The sequence below is a fragment of the Theropithecus gelada genome, chromosome 4 (assembly GCF_003255815.1).
Source record: "Theropithecus gelada isolate Dixy chromosome 4, Tgel_1.0, whole genome shotgun sequence".
Taxonomy (NCBI): Eukaryota; Metazoa; Chordata; class Mammalia; order Primates; family Cercopithecidae; genus Theropithecus; species Theropithecus gelada.
In genome coordinates this window covers 72,044,617-72,071,633 of record NC_037671.1, presented here as the reverse complement: position 1 = coordinate 72,071,633, position 27,017 = coordinate 72,044,617, and the positions used below count along the sequence as shown (strand labels likewise).

The following is a 27,017-nucleotide window of genomic DNA, read 5'->3' as shown; positions in this document are numbered from 1 at the left end:
CAGTACAATATCATTGTACCTTCACTGAGAATTGTCATAGAGTTTACACTTGTTCAAGCACCTCCATGTCATTTACAAACTTCTCTTTTAGTTGTTAACAGCTCCGTTTCGGAGGATGAAACTAAGATGGGTGATTGCACCCCCAGGAAGCTCTGGAATTTGTGTCAAAGATGGTCTCTGTCCTTTGGATTTGGGGGCAGATGACCCTTTGAGATAATTAGTAAATGGATAGCTCCTGAGACAATGAAAGCTTTAAAAATATCACCAAAGCAGCTATAAGCTAGCTTAAAATGGCTATGATTTATTTTGTGTAATTTTTTCAAGTAAAATTGTCACAACAGAAGGATGGTGAGCTCTGTATGGAATCTAGAAGATGGACTAAAGGTCTAGAATTGGTCAGCTTGTCTCTTCCAGTGTCTAGGCAAAGACTATTCTGAATCTAGTGACTAGAACCTCTCTTTGGTCAAAAACATTTCTTAGGTGGGGAAGAACTACTTTTTTTCCTGGAAATATCACCAAGGAATATCCAATGCCCTTGGCTCTAACTCTATGCTACCAAATAAGACAAGGGACTTTAATGCCATCCCTTGGGTAGGTTACCTACCCAGAACATGTGCCTGATGTTGTATATCCTATTGTACCTATCTCCCATCATAGACGAATGCATTTATGTTTTGATTTGTGTATCTTTACATATAAATATAATGCAAAAATGGATAGTCCAGAGCCTTAACACACCAAGTGAACTTTCAAAACTGGCTTTGGTATTGCATAGATATATTATGATTAATGTAATTATTATAATAGTACAAAGCTAAAAGAACAATCCCTGGGCCCACACTGGCTTCCACTTAGGGACTAACTCTGGGTAGGTGGATGCCTTCATTTCTTTACGGAAACAAAGTGACAATGATAGGAAAAAAAATGTATCTCTTCTTGCTTTCCAGGCACCTGGGATTCTCATTGCTGGTTCTGCCTCTGACACTCTTCACATCATTAATGCTGGGTTCCACCTGGCTCTGTTTTTCAGGGCTTTGCTCTCAAATCTAGTTACTTCCTGGTACTCATTAACACGGATCAAGAAATTTTTCTTTCACCTCCTATTCCCTCTAGGTTTAGTTCTCTGCTGCAATCTGATGAAGCATTCCATCTAAGTCATGGGAAACTGATCGTAAATTATTTGGGGAATTTTTGGGAGGGCTGTCTTCTTCCTAAAAGATGGGGGTGGGGCTCGTTTTGAGTCACTTGAGTAGACTGCAGCACTCAATGGGCTGGAGATCTTGAGCTGTCACAGCAAGATGGTTTCATCTTACCAAAAAAATGATTATATGTATATATATATATCTCACTCCAAAAGAAGCACCCTAGTGAAGGGGAGTGTATCCTAGACTGCTGCCTGGACTTATAACATTCAGAAAAAAATTCATTTCCTTCATTCTCTAGATTACCATATTTGAATACTATGATAATACTTCTGTCTGGGAAAATGACAGCAAGGTCTAATCCAAGATCAATTTCCCTCCTCCCCCACTCCAAATGTTCTATGCCCTACAGATTTTGAAAAAGCAGGGAGTGAGTTACGGAAAGACACTTTGATACTAAGGGGGGAAAATCAATAAAATAGCAACCTTTGCAGGCAGTCTTGTGAAAGGTCACTTTTAATCATCTTGTATTTGTTGATCGATTTTACTCACATGAGACACATTTAAAACATCTGGTAGGTATCAGATTTATAAACAAACATGTAGCAAAAGAGAAATCACAAACCTGCTTGATGCTTCCCCTTGTTCTTTCCTTCAGGTGCGTGCAGGCAGAAGAGAAATGATGATAAACCAGTGAATATATTTATAGCACTTGATAATGGCCAAATTGGAGATTGGGGAATCAAGTACCTTAAGTAACTCTTTTCATGCAAGATCCACAAAAGCAATGTTCTTTATAATAAATGTACTCAACTTGCTAACATATGTTCTTTATGATACAGACCTGAGCTAGCACAACATTTACTTGGCGAAGTCAAGACTGCCCACATAGAACCAAAAACAATAGACTTTTCATTAGCTAAAGCTATCCATGGCTAAGAAAAAGTGGTTCTGATCTAACCAGCATTAGCAAGGGCTCTTAGAATGTTGCTAGTTACAACATAACTGTTCTCTGTGCTTCTGGCAGACTTAGGTTTCTAAATCTGCATTCATTAACGAATTGTATCTCAGTCACTTGCTGAGGCAGATTTTTTTTTGTATTGTATAAAATCTAAATTTCCTTGGATTAAATAAGGTACATAGAATATTTATCAAAACTCTTTTAGCCTATACTGTTGGGTGGCATTTGTAATAACTCATTTTAGCAAATTTAGGTCTAAGCACCATGGTGTAGGGTCTGTACTCTTTGCAAATGAGCTGTGTGCCTTTGGGCAGGCACCTCATTTGCTTGCTGGTTTTGGTTTTCTTATGAGTAAATCAAAGGCATTGGGTTAGCTAACCTACAAATCCCCACTTCTTAAGGTACTATAAGGTGTTCTTGGAGCTTGATAATTCCCCATAGCCTCATAAAATATCTGACTCATTCCCTAAAGAGCATATTTACCTGTGTTTTGCCCTTTGCATAGGCTTCACTCTCTTTGAGGAGAAAATCAAGAAAAGTACTTGCTTCTATACACTCTTCTGTTATTAAAACAAAACTTTGAAATAGAACTGCTAAGACCTCTAGAGTATATGTAAGAGACAAACCAGACCTGAAAAGAGAGAGTAAGGAACTGCTGGTTGTATCCCTGGCAGGTTTGAGTGTCCCTCCTCCTATTCATCTCTGCCCTGCACAGCTATTTCTAAGACCTCTCTCTCATCCTGTTTAGTGGAATCAAAGCATCCCACCACATCTCTAAAATTATGGGGAACAAGAGCATGGGGCTGGTGTTTTTTAATGATAACAATAACATTGTTGAGGGTGATGATATTGTTGATAAATTGATCTTCTCCCTGGCCACCTGTTTGAAATTATAGCCTCTGGTGCTCCCTAAATTCCTTCTTTTACTTTTCTCCTTAGCACTTAATGCCATCTAACATATCCTTTATTTATTTATTTATTTATATTGTCTATCCCAGCATCCCTTGAATACATACTTCCCAAGGCCAGAGATTCTAACTTGTTTTTTTTTTACTCCAACTGCTGTATTCTCAGTGCCTAGAACTGTGCCTTGCACATCATAGGTGCTCAATGAGTAATTGTTGAACGCATACATGACTGAATAAATGATCTTTCCCATCAGAAGTTCTTAGGCTGAATGCTAAAGGAAAATACACAATGTAAATAAAATAGCAATCGTAGTCTGTTTCTTACTACAACACTCTCCATTCGGGAAGCCACTTAAATGTAAAAAGATCCCTCTAAGTCACTGAAATTTATTGTCACTTGATTACAGCAAGTTTGCTTTGTAAAGCAAAAGTTTGAACTTGGCTTCAGGGACTCTGTTAATACATTAAAATTGTAGGCAAAGTATTGATTTTCTTGTGCATTGAATATCTTTCTTGGGAAAGACCCCATAATTTCCATCATATTCTCACTGGTTTAACAAAACAACAAAAACGATTAAGAACCTCTGCAATTTGAAGCAATGAAGCATTACTGGAGGGAGAGATGTTAGGACATCCAGTTTCCCATGAACTTTACCAGTGACTGCTGTGTCATTCTGGACAAATAACTGTTCTTCATTCAATGGAGCTGAGCCCCATGGTTCATGAGGTTGCAGGAAAAGGAAAGTGAGGGGAAGATTGACAGGCACAGTGGGATATAATGAACACAGGTGTTTGCATAAATCCTCCTCCACTTCCACCCCCACTTAAGACAGGGAAAATATCAGAGGAATAGAAAGAACTTATGTGAATAAAATAATAGTTGATTTACTGGGGGAATTTGACTCATTATTAAACAGTTTTTCCAGGCTTCAGAATGGATTTTAATCCAAAAACTGCAGTAAGTGGGAAGCCAAATAATCACATATGATAATAGACCACTCTCCTCTGTCACTTGAGAATTCTCTATTGGTTTTGCTACTCAGATTCCCTTTTTACATTTACCTAGCAAACTTCATGAAGACAAGAAATACAATTTCCATATAATTCTTGTTTTTGGTTCATACTCCCAAGGAATAAATGGCACAGGAGTTATGTTCTATTTTTGGTTTTTTAATATCAAAATGTTGAAAGGGTCTTAAACTCAATAAAAAGTTCAATGAAACTTCAAGATCTAAATTAAAAGAGGATTTTAATCCACACATGCATTCAACAGCATCCATGCTTCTATCCATGCTAAGGTTCCATCCTCTCTAAAATCCCTGGATTACTGTGACTATCTCTGTCCCAGGTGCTGACAAGAATTTTAGACACCACCCACCAGGAGGCATGTCCCATTAGAGCTTACAAATCATCTTGCCCAACTCTTGTCCTTCTCTTTGTGGGTGGGAAAACTGAGGCCAAGGGCAGAACAGGGAAGTAATGTAGTTAATGATGGATCTGGTGCCTCCCAATGGTACACATTCTGCTGCATCGCAAACCTCCACGAAGACGGCACTGCCAGGGAATGTCATGGAGGTTTCCTCAGCTGATATCCCCCCAGATCAGTAAGAACAGGTGGTTTTTTTCCTGAGTCACAGTAGTTAGGTGTCCTGAATCCCATGAAGCCACTAGGATTAAGGTTTTGTTGGGCTATGAAGAAAAACAGCCAGTGCTTTCAAATGCTAAGTCGGGTGAGGAATTTAATAACTTTTGAACAACCTGAGGAACAGACTATGCTAATCAAGCTGAGTGACTCACAGAAAGCCTTTCTCATGACTTACGACTTTGGTATTTCAATGAGGGCTTCTTTAATTAGGTGGTGAATATGATTTAACATTTTCTGTGATAGTTGAACTGGAGTCCAGGGTTCCAAGACTCCAAGACTAAGGCCTTTTTTCTTTTCTTTTCTTTTCTTTTTTCTTTAAATTACAGGTCTCTGTGGTAATCATTAGGACTGTTCATAATGTCCTTGGTTCTTGCCTCCTTCTTAGGCACATGGTAAAATTGTACTTCCCCATTTTCTTTGAGTTTAGGCATGGCTGGGTGATATACTTTGGCCAATGAAATGTGAAGAAAAGTAATCTTACTTTAAAATTGTGAATGCTAATTCCAAATTTTAATCTGCTGGATCCCATTGCCTCATTGTAAACTATAATCCTATCAGGACTCCTATTTTTCTCTTCTTTCGTCACTGACATGAGTTTGATCTGCAAGTGAAAGCTTGAGGACCATCCAGAGGGGATCCAGATAAGAAATGGCTTTGAGAGATTTAAACATACAAAGATGATTACTCTCTAAGCACTCATCTCTTGGGGTCAGACGATGGGTGCAAAATAAATAATCCTTGTTTTTCAAGAACTGTGGTGCTTACCTTTAGGATGCTGGTGGGTTTTATGAAATGAGACATTAGAAAATAAGCATGAACTAGTAGAAATAAATCTCTATAAAAGTTTACATTCTTTTAGTCTTTAACCCCAATCTGTGGATTGTGAGGAATGATACTGATTCCATTTAGTTTTGTGCCAGAATTGCTACTAAATAGGTTTGAATCTCTCTAGGAGCAACAGAGAATAAGACAAGCCAAACATTAACACTTTTTTTGTGCGTGTGGGTATGGTTTGTTTAACACACTTGAAAAGACTCAACTACAGCGGCAGCTGTCACACTGATACCTACTTGGTAGGGCTGCAGGTGTGCAAGGCCTTCAAGTGTGGCTTCCAGGTTGCAATGGAAACAGATTTCTCATCAGCTGCGTAACTACGCCAAACACACTGCATGTGGCATAGATGGGGACATGAAAAAGAAAAAAGAGAGCAGGAGATAGAATAAAATAAAAAGAGAAATGATTAAGTTACTACACGTTAAGATCTTTTGCCTCTCATACTTAGCCCTGATAAATACCCAAAGGAGGAAGAAGGCTACTTTGGCATTTTCAGCTGACTGTTAAACATATTGCACTACATCAGAACTGCTTTTATTTTATTTTATATTTTATTTTATTATTTATTTATTTTGAGACAGACTCTCACTCTGTTGCCCAGGCTGGAGTGCAGTGGTGCAATCTCAGTTCATTGCAATCTCTGGTTCAAGCGATTCTTGTGCCTCAGCCTCTAGAGTAGCTGGGACTACAGGTGCCCACCACTATGCCTGGCTAATTTCTTTTTTTTTCTTTTTTGTATTTTTAGTAGAGATGGAGTTTCACCATGCTGGCCAGGCTGGTCTCAAATTCCTGACCTCAAGTGATCCGCCCGCCTTGGCCTCCCAAAGTGCTGGGATTACAGGTATGAACCACTGCGCCTGGACAGAACTGCTTTTCAAAACAACAAACCAAGAAGCAAAAGGCCCCAAAAGTGTAATATAATGTAATTTTTGAATTGGTAAGGGAAAGATACTATATTATCCAAAACAAAAAGTGATGATTGACTGGCTAAATGCTAAAATCCAAGATAGTAGTTAGGTAAGCGACTTGAGCATGAGCATACATTCCAGAGATTGATCTTTAATCAATATTTGATAAGGGAGAAACAAAGGACTAATGAAAATCCACTATGCAACTAGTAAGCTAACTAGTTAACTAATGAATGCCAGGGTATGCTAATGATTTAGTTAATGAAATCCTTGAACTATGCAATACTTCTAATGCTAAAAATGAAGATAGTGATAACAAGAAGCAGAACTAAAATGAGATGGGGAAAATGTACTCTAGGTGTATAGCTGGAAAACACCTAAGGATTTATGCCATGACCTAAGAACATGTTTATAGCTCTTTGACGTAAAACATAAACTCTCTCCATTTCATGTAATTATACCTGGCACACATAAGACAAAGTATTTTTATGGGATCCTCACAATCAAAGTGTGAATTAAGATTCCCGTTTTGTAGGTGAGAAAAAAAGGGCTCAGATAAATGAGGAGGTTTATACAAGGTTGGTGGAGTCGAGACAGTATCTCAGATTGCCTGGCTCTTGGTCATAGAATCCCTCCACGGAGACTTGCTGACTGCTTGAAGACTGTTTTTGGAAAAGCTTCCATCTGAACTGCTCATTTGAGAGACTGCCTGACCTTACTTTCCCATATAGATTTTGGTAAATTTCTTTCTTTGTAATGAGCCTGCAAACATCTCTGATGTCCAGGTATTTACTCCAGTCTCCTCAGAGAAAACTTTTTTATTACAGTAGATTAATCAAAACATTCTATTTTATGTGACAAACCTATTTATTTATTATTTATTTATTTGAGATAGGGTCTCCCTGTGTCCCCCAGGCTGGAGTGCAGTGGCATAATCTTGGCTCTCTACCATCTCTGCCTTCTGGATTCAAGCGATGCTCGTGCCTTAGCCTCCTGAGTAGCTGGGACTACAGGCACGCACCACCACACCCAGCTAATTTTTGTATTTTTAGTAGAGACAGGGTTTCACCATGTTGGCCAGGCTGATCTTGAACTCCTGACCTCAAGTGATCTGCCGTCTCGGCCTCCCAAAGTACTGGGATTACAGGCGTGAACCACCATGCCTGGCGGACCAATTCATTTAAATGGGCCATATCCCTACTATATAACCATCAGTCATGATTGTGAAATCTACAATGAATAAAATGTGATCTAACAATATTCCTCTTCCTGAGAATATCATTGAATAAATGTATGCTGAATAAAAGTTAAAAATGGACACAACTACTTGGGAAAACTGGAAGTTTCTATGAAAGCTGAACATTTATGTATACTATTATACAACTACACACTCCTAGGTATATTTTCAACATATATGCTTATATATGTTCATTAAAAGATATGCTCTATATGTTGGTTTCTAATAAACTAAAGCTGGAAATGCCCAAATACCCAGCAACAGTAGAATAAACAGAATATTTGTGATATATTTACATAGTACAATATTACATGGCAATAGTACATATAACTACACTCAACAATATGGATGAACTTCATGTGAATAATGTTGAGTGAGAAAAAGAAGACACCAAGGAGTACATTTCCATAACGTACAAAAACCAGGTAAAACTATTCTATGCTGTTAGAAGGTACCACAGTGTTTATCCTCATGGGATAGTGATTGCGAAGGGGTACACAGGAAGTCATGCTCTGTTTATTTGAGTGCTGGTTATGCAGGTGTGCTCAGTTCTCCTAGGATATGTGCTCTTTTCTGCATGCACATTGTACTTCAATGAAATTTCAGAAAGTGATATAAAAAAATAGAAAAATGCAGTAGTAGAACTTGAGGGACTTTTTCATATTTTTAAGGAAGGTTTAAATGAGATTTTTTACATGGCTCATGCTGATTTAATCTACAGATCTGTGGAAATTTGTGCTAAGTGTCCTGACATCGTATATAAAGCAACTATTGTTGTATCATCTTGAAATGTTAATTTTAGCAAATATTATACACACACAATTTATAGAGTGATCCAGAATAATTAAGGAAAACACATGGATTTATCATTGCAGCTTCTTCTGTAGTAGTGATGCCCAGAGATCCTCTAATGCTGTGATGATACAGAAGGCTGCTTTAATTAAACAATTTCCATAGAAGACATCACATATATATATGAGTTCTGATACATTGAAAGCAAGACTCCTGTAGAACTAGAAGCATACAGCAGGTCTGTACATTATTGGATACCAGTGAAAAAATCCAAAACAACAGAACAACAAAAGAATGGGACCGAAGCATTGCCTGTGAATGTTATAAAGAACTGGGGGCAAAGAGGCCGCTCTGAGAAAATTAAAGATTTTTTTTTTACAATGAAACCTGATGTCTTGCTATTTTTCTATCAAATTGATCCCAACAGCTAAGCTCTTGTTCCTTTCATTACTCATTTCCCAAAAATGCCTTTTAAATGAGAGGTACGGAAGGTGCAGGTGGCGTCTGTCACATGTCTGATATTAGTTAACAGTCAAAATGAAGGTGGAAAGTGGAACTCTATGCCCCTTACACTATAATAACATTGTTTTGTCCTTGGCTCTCTCTCAGCAAATTGCTTCTAGTAGCTGAACTTTGAACCCACATCCCTGTGATCCAGTGGCTCATGTTCCTGTATTTAAAGCCAAAATCACACAGTAGTTGGCAAGAGAAAAATAACATTTAGAGGGATTTCCTATGGTTAATTTACATGGTGTATACAAATCAAAGGACAAATCAACAAGAAGCAAAATGAGAGCCAAATTTACCATTTACCAGGTGATGCTGGTGCTCTAGGCAGCCAAACAGATTTGAACTTTGCTCATTAAGTACAAGGCCAGCATAATTCAGTTTTTTGGGAGTATTTTATTTGTCTTGCAAGTATTATCGTTATGACATGTTTGATCCTTACTGGAAATGGTCTAGAACGTTTCAGCTGACCATCCAAAGGAATAATGAACACGCAGCTTATTTATTCAAGGTACAGAGTTTAAAATGTAAAAGTTCTGAAAGTTTCAGGCTATTAACCAGCAATCCTTTTCCACATCTCTCTTGACACTACTTTCTGTTCCTCAGAGGCAACTCCTTCAGTTATTATAGTTGTTGCTTCTATTTTTAAGAATCCTTATTTATTATTATTGTTATTTTTGAGACAGAGTCATACTCTGTCACCCAGGCTGGAGTGCAGTGGCACAATCAAGGCTCACAGCAGCCTCAAACTCCCAGGCTCAACCAATCCTCTGGCTTTGGCCTCCTGAGTACCTAGGACTACAGGTGTGTGCCATTGCACTTGACTTATTTTAGTTTTTTGCAGAGGTGTGGTCTCGCTATGTTGCACAGGTTGGTCTTCAACTCCTGGCTTCAAGTAATCCTCCCACCGTAGCCTCTCAAAGTGCAGGGATTACAGGCATGAGCCACTTGCACCCAGCCAAGAATGCTTATTTTCAAGGATTATGCTTATAGTTATATTTTTGATTTTTCAATTTTAGACATTATCAATTAAATTCCTATCCTGAAAGATAATGATATTGCCCACTTACATGCCCTCTTCCCCTCCTTTCATCCTACCAACATTTTAATATCACAATTCTTAGCTAAGTTACTATTTAATATTATTATGACAATGTAACTGTTGTTCCCAGTTCAGTAGTGTGATGTACTATGGCTACTCTTTCTTTCCTATAGAAGTTTTTGTTTTTTTTGGGAGTTATAATTGCCCTATTTTAATTTCTTGATTTGCGTAGATGTACCTATTATGAATACAGTCCAGAGCTTTCCTACAGAACTATAAAATTCCTCTGGTCAAATGCGTCATGAAATCTGAGAATTCCATTCTTTCGCTTCCTTGAAGATCTTTCTGCTGGAGCTCTCAGCCTCCTTCTCATTCTGTTCTCAAGGCCTGCATGGCTGTTGTCTTGGGACTTCCCTTCCCTATCATCATAGAAATCCCCTTTGCTCTTTCCTGTGTGGAATCTCCTGTTTCTTGATTCCATGTCTCTTTCTCTCTTGGCTTATCCCCTTGTTTTGGAAGAGAAATTCTATTTACAAAGTTTCTTGAGTAAAGGTAAATGGTACATTAATTTTTGAGATCTTGCATGCCTAAAAGTGCCTTGGTGCTGCTCTTACACTTGATGGTGGTTTGGCTAGACATAGAGTTCTAGGTTGAAAATAATTTCGATAATGTTGAAAGTATTGTTTCATTGTCTTCTAATTTTTGGGTTACTAATGAGAAATCCAATGTCATCCTTATTTTTGATCCTTTGGCTCTGTCCTGCTCAGAAAGCATTTAGGATCCCCTTTTTGTAAGTTTTCTGATATTTCACTATGATAATCTTGGTGTGAAGTTTTTGGTTCACAGTGCTGGGTACTTGGTGAGTTCTTCTACTGTGGCCACTCCTGTCCTCCTGTTCTGGAGAATCATAATGTCGTATTTCATTGATAAAATCCTCCTCTTAGTTTCCATGCACTTGAGCTGAGATATCTGTATCAGTGGGATATTGGAACGCCTGGATGGGCCCTTCATGTTTCTTATCGTTTTTGCTTTATTTTCAATCATTTTTTATTCTTTCAGGGAAAATTTCACAACTTTATCTTACCTTCTGTTTTTTTTTTTTTTCCTGCCTTCATGTTTTTCACATCTAAGATTTTTTTTTTCTGATTCTGTTCTTATTTATTTATTAAACAAATGTGGTCTCACTATATTGTCCAGGCTGATCTTGAACTCAAGTGATCCTCCCACCTTGGCCTCTCAAAATGCTGGGATTATAGGTATGAGTCACCACACCTTGCACTGTTTTTATTTATGACTGGAGCACTAAAAAGATGTAAAATCTCTATATAAGTGGCCTGAGCTTAATGACTAGTGGCTTCGTTTTAGGGTAATTGGGTGGAGACTAAGTCATTTTACTGGGGGAAGCCAAAGTTTCAATGCAAATTATGTATTTTTCTTTTGGATCAGTTGGCATCAAAGCAACATTTTCTAATCTATCCCTACCAGCCTTTATTTCACAAACTTTTACTTAATTCCCTGTTTCTGTTTCTAATAAAGCATCTTGGTTCCACAAAAAACTAGTCCAATCTCTCCAGAAGTAAACCTCTAACATGAAACTTTTGAAGAATTTTTAAGTGTTAAATCCCAAGGCATCCCATACATCCTCATACATTTATGAGGATGTAAATGCTGCTTTTTGAAAGGGGCAATGGATTCAGATTCAGACAGCAGGGATTTGAGTCCTAGCTCTTCCTAGGCTTGTCTTGAGGATCAAGTGACATAATGTATTAGAAGCACCCTGCAAACTAAAAAGCACTTCATGAGTCTTAAGCATTATTAATAAAAGTTGTGACATTTGGGCAGGTATTCAAAACATTACTGAGAGCTAATTTCTTTTTCCAGACTGCTCCAGCTTGAAATGAAAAGTAAATTTAAATGAATCATGGAAAGATATTGACACAGCTAAATTTGCTGCAAGCTTCTGGGGTTTTAAATTTTTTCCTAAAACGCTGAAATGTTGGTTAATTTAGTTCTCTCACCAACCAAATGATGAAGTAATATGGGCATCTCAGTTGTACTTTTTAGAAGATAGTGACTCTGGCCTAAAATAAATGAGATGCTTTTGGGCTTGATGGTTTATGTGTTCAGTAAACCAAGTCAGGTTTATTGGGGAAGAAAGTGAATGGATGGGTAAATGAAGTTTGCTTTTCAATCTACTGCATCCTGAAATATAAATTTCTACAATATATAATCAAGGCTTAAAGCCTTGAATTCTGTCTAAAGACTATAACAAGGAAGAACAATGAACAAATTTAATAATTATATTATTATTTCTATGTCTAATAAATAAATTAATTGCATTTAAATGAAGGAGCAATTGCTTTTAAAATTAGTAGATTCTACTTTGATTAATGAAACTATGATTAGATTTTAAAAGTACTCTTGAATGCTTCAAGCCTTCCATTTTGCATTATTTTTGTTAAGAACAACATATAAGTTGGAGTTTTAAGTAAAATAAAAACTCATGATTTTACTTCATTGTTACCTGCACTTGTACAAGTTCAATTACTGATTACAATATGTATTACATAACCCAGTTCCATAAAATAAAATTCTAGGCCTCTAAGTAAAACTGTTCAATTAGCCTCTCCCCCACAGGGTTACCTGTGAGGGAGGTCTTGCCTCATTTTGACTGTAGACATATAAATGCCTCTGCTCCAATGATTTGCTGTAGAAATAGCAATTTATTTTCAAGTTCAATTGGAAATTGTTCTTGCACAGTCTAGTAGTCAATAATGATAAGTTAGATCAGGAGATTTCCTACAGTTATTCTCTATATTTCTCTTGTACAGTATGGTAGTCGATAGCCACTTGTAGCTATTGAACACTTGAGAAGTGGCTAGTACCATTGGCAAACTTGGTTTTTAATTTTAATTAATTTAAATGTAAAAAATTACATGTAGCTAGTGGTGACTGTATCGAGCAGCACAGCTTTGTACCATCACAACTGATATGTGCATGAGAAATTCCTCAAAGAAAAACAAAACAGCTGATATTCCAAGAGGTTTTATTGTGTCGAATGTATTATTGGTTCCATATGTAGACAGAGCTTGGTGCTCAGATGGATGGAAGGAACCTATGCAATAACTTCTGCACTCACAGGTTGGAAAACATTGTTCTAGAGTGAAGGGAAATTAAAGGATAAGAACAGTAAAGAGAAAAACTTATTAGAAGTATTGGAACATGTGTAACCAGTTAAGGAGTGCTAAAGGATGAAAGGCCATGAATTCTGGACCTTGGGGTATCTTGCGTGTGTCCTAAAGTGTGTGACTCCTCTTTTCATTCTGCTGATTATTGTTTGGCATCAGATCTTAAACTTCAACTTCATATGGGTCTTTTTGTTTAAGAAAATAGAGTTCACTTTCTCTTTAGTGCCCTTTTAAAACCTGTGAAGAATATGTAAAAAAAAATTGTAAAAAATAATGTAAAAAAATAGAGAGTCTCGGTGATTTGCATTGGAAGTCATGCCCGATGGTCTACTTTCTTGTCAACAGTTGCAGAATAGCTTGATTTAAAAATTAATATCCTCATTTAATGATGAGATATGAACAGATCTCCTTCGTGATATAACTGAGCCATACTGCCCCCTCCTTTCCCCAGCTCCATTTCTGTGGGAGGCCCTGCATGTATCACAGCCACAGATAAACACTAAAGGTATGGGGTGCGGTGGTTATCTCCCACTAACCCACCCACCCAAAGGTACAATCTAAATTAAAACAGTGTGCTTGTGGCTGGGCGCGGTGGCTCACGTCTGTAATCCAGCACTTTGGGAGGCCGAGGCAGGCAGATCACGAGGTTAAGAGATCGAGGCCATCCTGACTAACACGGTGAAACTCTGTCTCTACTAAAAATACAAAAAAATTAGCCAAGCATGGTGGCGGGCGCCTGTAGTTCCAGCTACTTGGGAGGCTGAGGCAGGAGAATGGCGTGAATCCAGGAGCTTGCAGTGAGCTGAGATCGCGCCACTGCACTCCAGCCTGGGCGACAGAGCGAGACTCTTCTCAAAAAACAAAACAAAACAAACAAAAAACAAAACAAAACGAAACAAAAAACAGTGTGCCTGTTACTGCAGTGTTAAGGCAAGTTTCCTAGGGCCTTGGAGCACCACTTCAAGCCCCTCCAGTTTAGAAATTCGGTAGCTTCCAGTTCCCTAGCAGGAAGGGAGAAACTTTAGATTGTAGAATTATTTTGTCCATGACTAAATGTCAACTCTACATTATGAATCTAACAAAAAATATATTCTGTAATTCTTAACCTGGATCTAGGATGGAAAATATATGGATGGTGAAAGGAGAAGCATTCCTTTTAGTGCTGAAGCTAATCCTGAGTTACTGAAAAGAAAATGAAATGCTGAATAACAGCCTATGTATTAGGAGCTAGCTTCAAATTATATACTTATTGTTTAATATTCTCAAACACTGATGTATTCCATAGTTCCATCAGCTCTCAAAATAGGATAACTGTTTCCACTAACTGCCCTAGATGGCACTAAAAGCAATTTCAAAGGTATTAAACCTTGACATTCTAAACAAATATGTTGTTCTTTAAAACAGCAACATACATCTGGCTGGAGAAAGTAATTGTAATGCCCTGTTCTGCTCCATCACTTAATGATCAATTATGTTTCATCAAGTAATTCATAAGACATATTAGATAATTCCAGGAGCAACACAACTGCTAACCTTTGCATGGCCTTGCTGACATGGTTACTTAGTCTAAACAATACATGGATCGTTTGCTAAAAATACGTGTGTTTCAGTTTGGGAGAGGAGAAACACCTGTCCAAATCCAAGACTGTACATTAAGTTCTGACTTCATTTTTTTTTTTTAAAAAGGAACAAAGCAGTAGTTCTATGAAGCAATGAAGCACAGAGATCGGAAAATGACCCATCAAGCACTATGGACATAGATGTTGCCATCTACCTATTACATTGACATTTACCTGAATGAGGTTGGCAGCTGGGTTCCTTCTTTTCTCAAAGTGTTTCTGGCGGTGTTGTTCTTGTACTTTTAATGCAAAACCTGAGCCAAGAATGCCCTGGAACAAAATACAAAAATGGCACTCAAAAATTTCAAAAGCACTGTTAAATAATACAAATATTAAAAAGTCACTAAAATGAGTCTGAGAGAAGACAAATGGTATGTAACCTGTCCATAAACATGTTACATATTAAAATAAGCAGTATTTCTCTCCATTATAATACCATCAGCCAACGGCAAATTGTTGGGCAATATTGCCAGGAGATACAACTTCTGTTCTTTAGTAAATCAATTAGGCAATGTCATTTATTATCTTTTGTGGTATAGCATAGGCACAATGATTATAAATAAAATCACAATTTTTTTTTTTTGTGTGTGTGTGTGGCCTTCTCTGTGACATTTCTTTTTGCCTAAGTTAGAGCGAATGGTCTCATCCAGCGATGGAACGTAGAGAACATGAATTTCAGCTTGGGACAGAGCTGGATTTTAAATCTAGGGGAGTTCAAGTCTCACTGCTGTGAACATGGGAATACTTCTAGCACTTTGATGAGACTCTGAAAGTTAGATTCTCTATCCATGAAATGGAGGAAAGAGGACTGTATAAAATCTATCCCAGCTGTAGTTCTTTACAATGTTGTAACTCTAAACCTACTAAAAGAAAAGTAAAATGGAGGGTGGGGATACTCAGTTTTGAAGATATACAGTAGAAGGTTTTCTATTTTGCTCATTTGTACAGTAAAGACTAGAACGTAGATCATTGCAAAGCACATTCCCATTTTAATTCACACTTTCACCATTCCTTGCCTTTTTTATTTTGGTTCACCTATTCCGTTTTTGGGATTAGTAAGATTAGTATTCCCTTCTAGGTTTACATTAGTTTTTGGCCACTTTGCTTTCCTTCTGCTTATCATCTTCATCTGCCAAAATTCTGGTTCTTTGATGTCCCCCACTCTTTCCAATTTGCTCTGGTCTACTAACATTTGTGAAAACAAGATGCTTTGTCTCAGCCTTGGGTTGGCTTTTGGAGCTTGCTAAATTCAGTCTCTGGGCTTTGTCTTTAACTCTTGAGTTTATTGGCATGGGACTGGGAACTCTGCTGCCTTCAAGTCTGTGGATTTTACTTGCTAGCTATAAATTATTAGCTTTTTATTAAACTTCAAGCAGTCTAACCCTTAGGTTAGAGATGGACATTTTATAAGCACTAAGTCAGTATTTGCCACAGGTAAGGAATGGTTGTTTTTCTTTTCTTTTTATTTTTAGAGTAGTTCAAAGATGGTTCAAAGATGCTATAGGCTGCCTAGAGAGGTGGTGGGTTTTTCATCTCTAGAAGGTGTTAAGTCTCAGCTGAATAACAACTTGGCTGAGATATATCTGAGCTCTAGATAGCCTTTAACCTTCCTTCTTATCTTGAGATTCCACAGTTCTGAGTACATCTGTGACAATAAACAGACAATAAGTAATGCAATTATGTTTAAAATACGCATTGGTCTAATAATACTATTTGCTATTCATGAGCAATGATCTACTCCATTATTAATTAGTACAAATGACTGTACTATGAAATTAGAAATTACATCATAGGTTCTGTTTTCCATCTCTCTTTTTCAGTGACTGTCTTACACTAAGATCTCTATCTCTTACAGGTTGTGATTGTACAAACTAAACTTTATAGAAACCTGGTCTCTGTGATCTGGTTTATAGATTTAAACAATGTTTCCTTCCTTTTGGGGGTTATAAAAATGCCCCTCCATTTCTAAATCCAGAACAACTTAAGTCATTAGTAACTTCCAGTTTTTTTCTGCTGTTTAAGATCATTTAGGAAAGATTTCTTTACTTTCCCTTTAATACTACTTTTCATAAAGTGTAGACATGTTAGGAATATGAAATACCAAACTTTCTCGCATCTATTTATAACATGTATTATATATACATGCATTTATGTGCATATATGTGTATAATTCGCTTGTATGGAGCATAATTCAGATTTTGCACATGTTGAATTAACAGCACTAGCTACCATTTTGAGCACTTATGATGTGGATATGAGGTTTGGAGTTTAATCCCCTTTGGAAAATAAAGACAGGCACTACATAGCACAAATTTATCATCTGCCAAACAATTAAAAACGTACTGAAAATCACATTGGCATTGCTCGGAAATATATATTGGTGAATGGCAAATGTTTGCTACATATCTCTTGTGCCAGATTGTACATTATAGCATTTATTAAACCAGGTCTGCTTATTGTCTCATCATGGCTCCTTTCCAATTTTTTTCCACATCTCTTAGTACACAGCGTGGTGCACCTAAATAGAAGTCTGTGAAAATAAAGTCTATTGTATATGTATATACACACATAAAACATGGCTTAAGCTTTGAACATGTGTCATGCCTTCAAATATTGACATCAATAGATGTAAATTCTTAGAAATTGAATTTTGTTTTAATTCATTTTCTAAGACAACAAGACTCAATTTTTAGGTTTTAAGATTTAACACTTTGCTGAGAACTGCTACATAAACAACAACTAGAGAGGAAATATGTTTTGGTAAACATTTAAAATATTCAACCTTCATTATCTTCCAGATTAAATGAACCTAATTTGTAACCCACAATCAGCAAATAGACTATGCTGAAAGATACCCAATGTGCTTTTGTTTTGTTTTTGAGACAGAGTCTCGCTCTGTCGCCCAGGCTGGAGTGCAGTGGCGTGATCTCTGTTCACTGCAAGCTCCGCCTCCCGGGTTTACACCATTCTCCTGCCTCAGCCTCCCGAGTAGCTGTGACTACAGGCACTCGCCACCACGCCCGGCTAATTTTTTGTATTTTTTAATAGAGACGCAGTTTCACCGTGTTAGCCAGGATGGTCTCGATCTCCTGACCTTGTGATCCGCCCACCTCGGCCTCCTGAAGTACTGGGATTACAGGCATGAGCCACTGTGCCTGGCAAGATATCCTATTTTTTTAAACTGTTGTTAACATTTTATTAAATGCAATAATTACATTTAATTAATATTGTTAATGATTACAGTGGCCAATATTTTTAATTGAATGGTTAATATCTTGAGTCAAACAGAGTTCTTGCACTGAATTTACTAGCTGGATGTCTCAAGGAATTCAGTCTCTATAAAACTCAATTTCTTCATCAATGAAAATACTCTTAGCAGGAATATCTAGCAGAAGACAAGGAAGAACCCTAAAGAGGAGAAAGACCTGCCTATCAGGGTAACACAAGGTAGCTGGGGCTTCTTTTGTGAGCACATTAGCCCAGAGATGGAGTGGGCACCAGGGGAAGTGACCCTACAGTGAAGCTTTGGAAGGGTAGCTTGTATGACTCTGTGATGTGCAGGACAGCCCTTCTACATTGAGGGTAAGATGGAGAAAGACTCATTTCTTTCTTGGTTCTCAGGCGTCCTGGGTGGGAGGAACCCTACATAGGGGCACCCTTTAGCTTTCTCAGCAAAATGTCAATGTATCTTCCTAAATTTCAATCAGACAACACTATTGGTTGGCAGGTACACAGGATATAATCAAATCTCTGGCCACTTCGTTTTTTTCTGAAGGTATATATGGACCATTTAGTCTTTCATTTAATAAATAAGGACTCAGAAAATATTGTGAGGTTTCAGTAAAAGATCCATAGTAGAGGTTACTTTTCTTGGCATTGTTAAGAAATGTTCTTTTCAGTGAAAGCAAAATTTTCAGATTTCCAACATGTATTAATTTAATTTGCATATAAAAATTTTATACTTACTTTATTGGAAACATTTCCAAGAATGACTACTTAGTCTCTGTCCTTTAACTTAACCTAGCGACATATTTAACCTCCCTGTGATAGTTCAGAGTTTCATTATGGGAACTGCCTTTTTGCTGTGCTGAGTGCAGCCCACTTCCAGAGGTGTGTTGACTGCAACACTAATTGGTCCTAGATCTTTACACATTTTGTTTTACCTTTTTATTTTATTTTATTTTTACTGACCACCTTAAGGACAGGATACACATTTTGAACATTGATGTCTGCTTGCTATTCACAGATTTCCTTTTCCCTCCTTTGCTGTTAGTCTTTCACCATTTCTTTCTGTTGCAGTGTCTGTTCTATCAGCTTCCTCTATATTTGTTGTTTATAATCTTCAAAGAATTATGAAAACATAAGGTGAGTTTATCAGAATTTTCTCTGAATGAAGACTAGGTTATGAATTAGATCTCAAGTGGCTCTCCTATGAAGGAAGACAGAACATAGACTGCTGTCTATTTCAACAGCCCAGAGGTTGCCTACCTCCTAGTTCATAGTTTTTCACTGAATCATAGAGGTTGCTATACATGTGGCCTCAGGATAAATATAAACACAAAAGCTGCAATTATTTTGTGCCGTTATAATGGGAAAAAACCCAAGACTGTTGTATTGTTTTTAAAGGTATTTTCCTGTAGGGAATCTGATTATTGAGTGAATCTCTTCTCTGTTCTGAATTGTTGAGATTGCCAGATGAAGTTGCCTTGGATATGTAAGAGTTTTTTTTGATTCTCCTTGATTTCATTATTTTGTTCCAGGAAACATGTATTTCTAGATTCACACAGGCAAAGGAAAGTAACATTTATTGAGAGTTCTCTTCATGACAAGAACTTGACTTATATTATTACATCGATCTGCACAAAATTTCTCTGGGCTTAATAATTCTTCCTCCATTCTATTAAAAAATAAACTTATTCAGGGTCACTGTTCAGGCTGAATTGTGTCCTTCCAAAATTCATATGTTGAAGTCCTAATCCCCATGACCTCAGAATGTGACCTTGTTTGAAAATAGGTCCTTACAGAAGTAATCAAGTTAAAACGAGGTCATTAGGATGGACCCTAATCCAATATGACTGGTGGTGTTCTAGGAAGTAGAAATTTGGACACAGATGACATGAAGACACAGGAAGAAGAGCCATCTATAAGCCAAGAAAAGAGGCCTGGAACAGATCTTTCTCTCATGGCTCTCGTGGCTTCTCAATGCTTTGATTTTGGATGTGTCAGCCTTGGGAACTGTGAGACAATACATTTCTATCGTTTAAGCCACCTAGTCTGTGGTACTTGTTAAGGCAGCCCTAGTAAACTAAAGCAGTCACATAGTTAGTACATGACAAAGATGTATTCAAACTGAGTTCTAGTACCCAAGCATATGCATGGCCTTTTCAGTCTCTTTTCTGTGCTTTTGAGTGTTCTGGGGCAGAACCATCTGGTGAATCTCGAGTTGGGCACTGGTGGGACAAGGGTGTCCTCTGCTCTCATTAATAAGCAGAAGAGAAGCTCTATGAGCTAAAAGAGTTTTGGAGAGGTGCTCTGGGGTCTCTGGTTGGCACAGCTTGAGCTGTGTCTGGAGCAAGACTGGAGCTATTTTCCTTAAGCACTCTTGCTGCCACTGCCTTAACCCTCCTTTTTGTTGGCTCCCCCTTCCCCACCCCAGGTGGAGTGAACGAAAGCAAGAACTTGGAAATGGGGACAAACTGTAATATTTTGAACAGCTGCCTTTAAAGACACAAGAGAATAAAATGATCAGAAAGGCAGGCTTCATTCACTAAGGAGAAAATAATCAGAAGCTCGGGGGCAGATAAATGTGCCCTTTATTCTGATAAGATACAGAAACTGCTCATTAAAAAAATCAATGATGATGACACAGTGAATAAATCATCTGACATGTTTAACACCCTTTAAGGTCGTATGCGTTTCACTCAAATGGATCTGAAGAGAAAAATACTCCACTGTGCACATCCATCTCTTAAGTAGCACACACTATAAACCAAATTGGAAGGATCAGTTTTAAAAGAAGATAGCTTTAAATCTTTGCAAATATTTTAAATGTCTTAGTAGCATGTTGCCTAAAAAGTGAACCATCAGAGTTATTATTTGGTCACAAAGTGTGAGCCTATATTAAATGAAGTCTCAGGTTAAGTGTCTCCAAGGAAAGACTATATTTTATAAATTGTCCAGATAATTTAGAAAAGTCAACATTATATCAGAAAAATTGTATTTGTAAATGATATAGATGTGTTCCCAAGCATACCAATTTGTGAGAGCTCACTCTAATAAGTCTCTAAGACCTAATTTAAACTGCTTTATTGGTGCAAAGATACTCACGGCAGGAAGTGCAAAGAAAGAAATGCCAAGGAGTGCAAAGCCTGCAGAAAGCAATCTTCCCAGCCAAGTTAGGGGAGTTTTGTCTCCATAGCCAATAGTTGTCAATGTAATCTAGAAACAAAATAAATAGAACGTGCAGCTTAAGTACTTGAGAGGAAAGTTAGGACCTATGAACAGGAGGCAAGCAACGTTTCCACTAAATCATTATTCAACAAATCTTGTTGGTGCTTTTTATTACTGTGCTTTAATTTTCCATGACGCATGACAGAACTTCTCTTTGTTTAAGGAAAAGAATAACCTACATACTTGTTCCTCCCTTATAACACAGTTTTCCGTCTTTTCTAAGTGTATTCAAAGAAAGGTTATTTAAGTAAGTGGATAACCATCAGTGATTCAGAAATGATAGCACCATGGATTTAGTACCGGATCAGTACATAGAATAATAATTTATGTTAATTTAGGCAGTCCCTTCATTACCTTGGCAGGCATTTCCTGAAGGTCTGGTGTGTGCAAGGTATGTGTTAAGATTTGTAGTGGAACAAAAATGAGGGCATAGTTCTTGTCCTAAGATATTTATGGCCTAATAAGAGAAACATGCCACACATGAGTAATTAAAATACACATAGAATGAGAGAGGTATTATAATGGAGGTACAAATAACCTGCTATGGGAATTCAAGGAAGAGATTAGTTATTATAAGCTTGAGGTGTTGAGGGAGCTTTACTAGGGAGATGTCATCACACCTGGGCTTTGAAAGAGGGGTAACATTTTGAGAAGCAGAAATGGTAAAGAAGGTGATCTAGGGAGGGTGAAAGAGGTGGCTAGCTGCAGAGCAGTGAGAACACATAGAGTAGATTCTGAAAAGTACAAGTTGTTCAGCTGGACTGGGGCATGGTGGATTTAAAAAGGATTAGTGACTTCTTTAATTTATTTTATTAATATTTTATAGACAACAGTGTACAGGTCTTTCAGCTCTTTGGTTAAATTTATTCCTAAGTATTTTAATCTTTGTAGCTACTGTAAGTGGGATTGTTCTCTTGATTTCTTTTTTGGAAAGTTTGTTGTTAGTGTATAGAAATGCTAGTGATTTTTGTGGTGTTGATTTTGTATCCTGCAACCGTATGGAATTTATTAGTTCTAGCAGCTTTTTTTCTGGAATCTTTAGGGTTTTCTATATATAAGATTATGTTGTCAGCAAACAGCAACAATTTCCTTTCTTCCTTTCTTATTTGGATGTCTTTTATTTCTTTCTCTTGTCTAACTGCTCTGGGAAGGACTTCCACTACTATATCGCATAGACGTGGCAAAAGTGGGCATCCTTGTTTTTTTAAAATCAAACAAATAATTTATTAATAATTTTTAATTTTTGTGGGTACATAGTAGGTATATGTATTTATGAGTTAAATGGGATATTTTGATACAGGCATGCTATATGTAATAATGATATCAGGGTGAATGAGGTATCCATCACCTCAAGCCTTTATCCTTTGTGTTACAAATAATCCAGTTATACTCTTAATTATTTTAAGATGTACAACTAAATTATTATTGACTATAGTCACACTGTTGTACTTTCAAATACTAGATGTTATTCCCTCTTTCAGTTTTTTTTTTTTTTTGTATCCATTAGCCATCTCCGCTTCCCTCCCTGCTCACTCTCTCCACTACCCTTCTCATACTCTGGTAACCATCTTTCTACTCTCTATCTCTGTGAGTTCAACTGTTAATTTTTAGCTTCTACAAATAAATGAGACCATGTGAAGTTTGTTTTTCTGTGCCTGGCTTATTTCACTTAACAAAATGAGCTCCACTTGCATACACTTGCTACAAATGACAGGTTCTCGTTCTTTTTAATGGCTGAATAGTACTCCATTGTGTATATATGCCACATTTTCTTTATCTGTCTGTCGATGGATGCTTGGGTTACTTCCAAATCTTGGCCATTGTGAATAGTGCTGCAATAAACATGAGAGTGCAGATGTCTCTTTGATATACTGATTTCCTTTCTTTTGGCTATGTACCTAGCAGTGGGATTTCTGGATCATATGGTAGCTCTATTTTTAGCTTTATGAGAAACCTCCAAGCTCTTCTCCATAGTGGCTAATTTATACTAATTTACATTCCCGCCAACAGTGTACAATGGTTCCTTTTTCTCCACATCCTTGCCAGCATTTGATATTGCCTGTCTTTTGGATAAAAGCCATTTTTACTGGAGTGAGATGATATATCATTGCAGTTTGATTTGCATATCTCTGATGAGTAATTATATTGAGCACCTTTTCATATACCTGTTTGTGGTTTGTAATGTCATCTTTTGAGAAATATCTATTTAGATTTTTTTGCCCATTTTAAAATTATATTATTTTTTCCTATACAGTCGTTAGAGCTCCTTATATATTCTGGTTATTAATCCTTTGTCAGATGGATAATTTGCAAATATTTCACCCCATTCTGTGGGTTGTCTCTTCATTTTTTTGATTGTTTCCTTTGCTGTGCAGAAGCTTTTTCATGTGATGTGATCCCATTTGTTCATTTTTGCCTTGGTTGCCTGTGCTTGTGGGATATTACTCAAGAAATCCTTGCCCTGGAGAATTTCCCTCATGTTTTCTTGTAGTAGTTTCATAGTTTGAGGTCTTAGATTTAAGTCTTTAATCCCATTTTGATTTGATTTTTTTCCATATGGCAAGGGATAGGGGTCTAATTTCATTCTTCTGCATTTGGATATCCAGTTTTTCCAGCACCTTTTATTGAGGACACTGTCCTTTCCTCATTGCATGTTCTTGGTACTTTTGTAAAAAATGAGTTCACTGTGGATGTATGGATTTATTTCTGGTTTCTCTCTTCTGTTCCATTGGTCTATATGTGTTTTTATGCCAGTATCATTTTGTTTCGGTTACTATATCTCTGTAGTATAATTTGAAGTCAGGTAATGTAGTTTCTCCAGTTTTTCTCTTTTTGCTTAGGATAGCTTTGGCTATTCTGGGTATTTTCTGATTCCATATACATTTTAGAACTGTTTTTTCTATTTATGTGATGAATGTCATTGGTATTTTTGATAGGAATTGCTCTGAATTTGTAGATTGCTTTGAGAAATATGGACATTTTAACAATAATGATTATTCTAATCAATGAACATGAAATATCTTTCCATTTTTTGTATGCTCTTTAATATCTTTTATCAGTGTTTTATAGTTTTCTTTGTAGAGATCTTTCACGTCTTTGGTTAATTCCTAGGTATTTAATTTTATATGTAGCTATTGTAAATGGGATTATTTTCTCAATTTCTTTTTCAGATTATTTGCAGTTGGCATATTGAAATGCTACTGATTTTTGTATTTGATTTTGTATTCTGCAACTTGACTGAATTTGTTTATCAGTTCTAATAGCTTTTTGATGGGAACTTTAGGTTTTTCCAAATATAAGATCATATCATCTGCAAACAAGGATAACTTGACTTCTTCCTTCCCAATTTGGATGCTCTTTATTTCTCTCTTCTCTAATTGCTCTAGCTAGGACTTTCAGTACTATGTTGAATAGCAGTGGTGAAAATGAGCATCTTTGTTGTGTTCTAAATATAGGAGGAAACATCCTTGCATCCCTTGGATAAATCTCACTTGGTCATGATGGATGATCTTTTTAATGTGTTGTTGATTTTGGTTTGCTAGTATTTTGTCGAGGATTTTTGCATCAATGTTCATGAGGGATGGTGACCTGTAGTTTTCTTTTTTAAATGCATTTTTGTCTGGTTTTGGTATTAGGGTAACACTGGCCTCGTAGAATAAGTTTAGAAGTATTGGTTCCTCCTCTGCTTTTTGGAATAGTTTGAGCAGGATTGGTATTAGTTCTTCTTTCGTTGTTTGGTAGAATTCAACAGTAAAGCCATCAGGTCCTGGGTTTTTCTTTGCTGGGAGAATTTTTATTATGGCTTCAATCTCATTATTTGTTGTTGGTCTGTTCAGGTTTTGGATTTCTTCATGGTTCAATGTTGGTAGGTTGTATGTATATAGGAATTTATCCATTTCTTCTAAGTTTTCCCATTTATTGGTATATAGTTTGTCACAGTAGCCTCTAATGATCCTTTGAATTTCTGTAGTATCAGTTTTAATGTCTCCTTTTTCATCTCTGATTTTATTTATTTGGGTCTTCTCTTTTTTTTCTTAGTCTGGCTAAGTTTGCCATTTTTTGTTTATTTTTTCAAAAAACAACTTTTTGTTTTGTTTATCTTTTTTTTTTTTCTTTTTAAATGGAGTCTCACTCTGTCGTCCAGGCTGGAGTGCAATAGCACAATCTCGGCTCACTGCAAGCTCTGCCTCCCAGGTTCACGCCATTCTCGTGCTTCAGCTTCCTGAGTAGCTGGGACTACAGGTGCCCACCACCACACCCAGCTATTTTTTTGTATTTTTTTTTAGCAAAGACAGGGTTTCACCATGTTAGCCAGGATGGTCTCAATCTTCTGACCTCGTGATCTGCCCGTCTCGGCCTCCCAAAGTGCTGGGATTACAGGTGTGAGCCACTGTGCCTGGCCTTGTTTATCTTTCATATTTTCTTTGTTTCAATTTCATTTATTTCTGCTCTGATTTTTATTTCCTTTCTCCTATTAACTTTGGGTTTGATTTGCTCTTGTAGGTTGCATAATAGGTTGTTTATCTGAAGGTTTTCTTCTTTTTTGGTGTAAGCACTTATAGTTATAAACTTCCCTTTTAGTACTTCTTTTGCTGTATCCCATTGGTCTTGATAGGTTGTGTTTCCATTATCATTTGTTTCAAGAAATTTTTCAGTTTGCTTCTTAATCTCTTCATTAACCCATTGGTCATTCAGGAGCATATTGTTTCATTTACATGGGTTTGTATAGTTTCCAAATTTTCTCTTGCTACTGATTTTTAGTTTCATTCAATTGTGATCAGAGAAGATACTTGATATTATTTCAATTTTCTGAATGTCTTAAGACTTGTTTTGTGGCCTAACATATGGCCTATCCTGATCTATACTTGAGAATAATCCATGTGCTTAGGAGAAGTGTGTGGAGTATTCTGCAGCTGTTGGATGAAATGTTCTATAAATATTTATTACGTCCATTTGGTCTATCGGGCAGATTAAGTTTGATGTTTCTTTGTTGATTTTCTGTCTGGATGATCTGTCCAATGCTGAAAGTTGGGTGTTGATGTTTCCAGCTATTATTGTCTTGGGATATGTCTCTCTCAAGCTCTAATAATATTTGCTTTGTATATCTGGGTGCTCCAGTGTTGGGTGCATATATATTTATAGTTGTTATATCCTCTTGCTGAATTGATTCCTTTATCATTATATAATGACTTTCCTTGTCTCTTTTGATAGCTTTTGTCTTGAAACGTAGTCTGTCTGATATAAGTGTAGCTACTCTTGCTCTTTTTTGGTTTCCATTTGCATGGGATATCTTTTTTTATCCTTTTATTTTCAGTCTTTGTGTGTCTTTATAGACGAAGTATGTTTCTTGTAGTCAACAGATCATTGGGTCTTGCTTTTTAAAATTTAATTTTAATCCATTGAATCCATTCAATTCTGCGTCTTTTGATTGGAGAGTTTAATCCATTTATATTCAGTGTTATTATGGATAAGTAAAGACTTACTCCTGCCATTTTGTTATTTGTTTTCTAGTTGTTTTGTGGTCTTCTCTTCCTTCTTTCTTTCCTTCTTGTCTTCCTTTTAGTGAAAGTGATTTTCTCTGGTTGTATGATTTAGTTTCTTGCTTTTTATTTTTTTTGCGTATCCATTGTATGCTTTTTAATTTTAGGTTACTATGAGGCTTGCAAATAATACCTTATAACCCATTATTTTAAACTGATGTCAACTTAACTCTGATTGCATAAACAAATAAGCAAAAAGAAAATTAATGAAAATGCTACATTTTAACTTTGTCATCCCACTTTT

The 27,017-nt window shown here is 36.8% G+C and overlaps 1 protein-coding gene across 5 annotated transcripts in view; it reads right to left on the bottom strand.

Moving 5' to 3' along the window:
* KCNQ5 (potassium voltage-gated channel subfamily Q member 5) overlaps positions 1-27,017 on the bottom strand; it is a 572,501-nt gene that overhangs the window by 77,127 nt on the left and 468,357 nt on the right. For 3 of the 5 annotated variants that reach the window (XM_025383720.1, XM_025383721.1, XM_025383724.1), the window contains exons 6-9: positions 21,111-21,221; positions 14,958-15,053; positions 5,727-5,821; positions 1,768-1,794 (exon numbers count right to left, since the gene is read on the bottom strand). In XM_025383720.1, coding sequence (XP_025239505.1) covers positions 1,768-1,794; positions 5,727-5,821; positions 14,958-15,053; positions 21,111-21,221 — 329 coding nt within the window. The remainder of the gene's footprint in view (positions 1-1,767; positions 1,795-5,726; positions 5,822-14,957; positions 15,054-21,110; positions 21,222-27,017) is intronic. The other 2 variants (XM_025383722.1, XM_025383723.1) reach the window with 1 other exon arrangement.